The sequence below is a fragment of the Danio rerio genome, chromosome 16 (assembly GCF_052040795.2).
Source record: "Danio rerio strain M-AB ecotype USA chromosome 16, GRCz13ab, whole genome shotgun sequence".
Lineage (NCBI taxonomy): Eukaryota > Metazoa > Chordata > Actinopteri > Cypriniformes > Danionidae > Danio > Danio rerio.
This window is the reverse complement of record NC_141036.1, coordinates 40,671,163-40,672,500: the sequence shown is the minus strand read 5'-3', so window position 1 is coordinate 40,672,500 and position 1,338 is coordinate 40,671,163. Positions and strand designations below refer to the sequence as shown.

Below are 1,338 nucleotides of genomic sequence, written 5' to 3'. Positions count from 1 at the left end.
ATTGTTCTTGTGAAATTTACAATGGTGTCCATGTAAATGGCCCACGCTGTACTATTCTTCTCGCTTTCAAACAATAGCTACTACATTCTAAAATTCAAATCTAACATTTTCGTAAGGATAGAAATTCCAGGGTAGTTCCTTTTAGATGTGTTTGTTTAGTAGTCAAAACAGTTTGCTTGTTTTTCCTGCACGATCTGGCAACACAGAATTGGGCCATCAGAGAACTCAATGCCGCAGATGAGCCGTCAATAAAAAGCAAGTTGCGGCGAATTCTCGAATAGTCTAATCGATATCGGGATTAACACGTAATATCATTGATGATAAGCAAAATGTGATGTGAAAAGCATTCATTTATAAAACGTATATATTAGTGAGTGTATCTGAAACGATAGCTCCTTTCATTTTTCCATACACCGTCTTAAAAACAAATAACGTTATCAATCTCAACATAAAAAGCAGAAATGTACCTGAATTCTCGGGTCCACCTCCTCTTCCTCGGGTGATTCAAATTCTTCATCTGACCTGTTCTCCTTGTCTGAGCTATCCATTTTGTTATCTGGCAGAAATATCTATGAATTAAGGTCTCCGTGTGTGTCCGTCTGTGGCTATTACAAATGAATCGCTGCGATCATTCTCTCACACTGACCGGATTCCTCATTTAAAGAGAGAAACGAGGAGCCCCCCGCGCGTGTCTGAATCCCCGCACACAAAAGCACACACACACTCACACAAACACAAACACACACAGCTGTGCCGAATGGGAGCCGCGAAGACAAGGTGAAGCGAGTCCCGCCCCCTCCACGATCCAGCTCAACACTTGTCGCCAATTCATGTCAGATTCTTGGAAAATAACAGAAGCTTTCAGTCTAAAGAAAGAGCAGTGAGCTTTATCGACGGACCTGGGAAGTGGAGACTTGTCTTTCAACTCAACCTGATGCCTGTTGAATCAGTCATAAAAATCAATAGCTGATATGAACTATGTCGTGACACATGAGTAGCCTAGGCTACATGTTTTATACATTTACACACACACACACACACACACACACACACACACACACACACACACACACACACACACACACACACACACACACACACACACACACACACACACACTATCTAGCCTGACTTTATTACTTTTTTCTTATGTAGCCTTTACCTTGTGTCTGTTCCTATTTCTATTTCTCTTTTGTTTGCGTTTTAATAAAAAAAGTAGGCTAAATAATAAAAAATTAGATCTGTATTTGTGATTTTTAATAGGCTATAAAGAGGGGCGAATTTAGTGATTTGGGGGCATTAAGCAATTCCAGCCATGGGAGCCAAATCCTGAAATGC

General features: G+C 40.6%; 1 protein-coding gene across 8 annotated transcripts in view; it reads right to left on the bottom strand.

The window, feature by feature from the left end:
* The window catches only part of sh3bp5b (SH3-domain binding protein 5b (BTK-associated)), a 36,394-nt gene extending 35,648 nt beyond the window's left edge, over nucleotides 1-746 (bottom strand). For 7 of the 8 annotated variants that reach the window (XR_015510370.1, XR_015510366.1, XR_015510371.1 and 4 more), the window contains exon 1: nucleotides 468-746. Coding sequence is in view for 1 of the 8 variants with exons in the window: in NM_213458.1 (NP_998623.1) it covers nucleotides 468-548 (81 nt within the window). In the remaining 7 variants the exon portion in view is untranslated. 8 annotated transcript variants of the gene reach the window in all.
* Nucleotides 747-1,338: the final 592 nt, after the last annotated feature.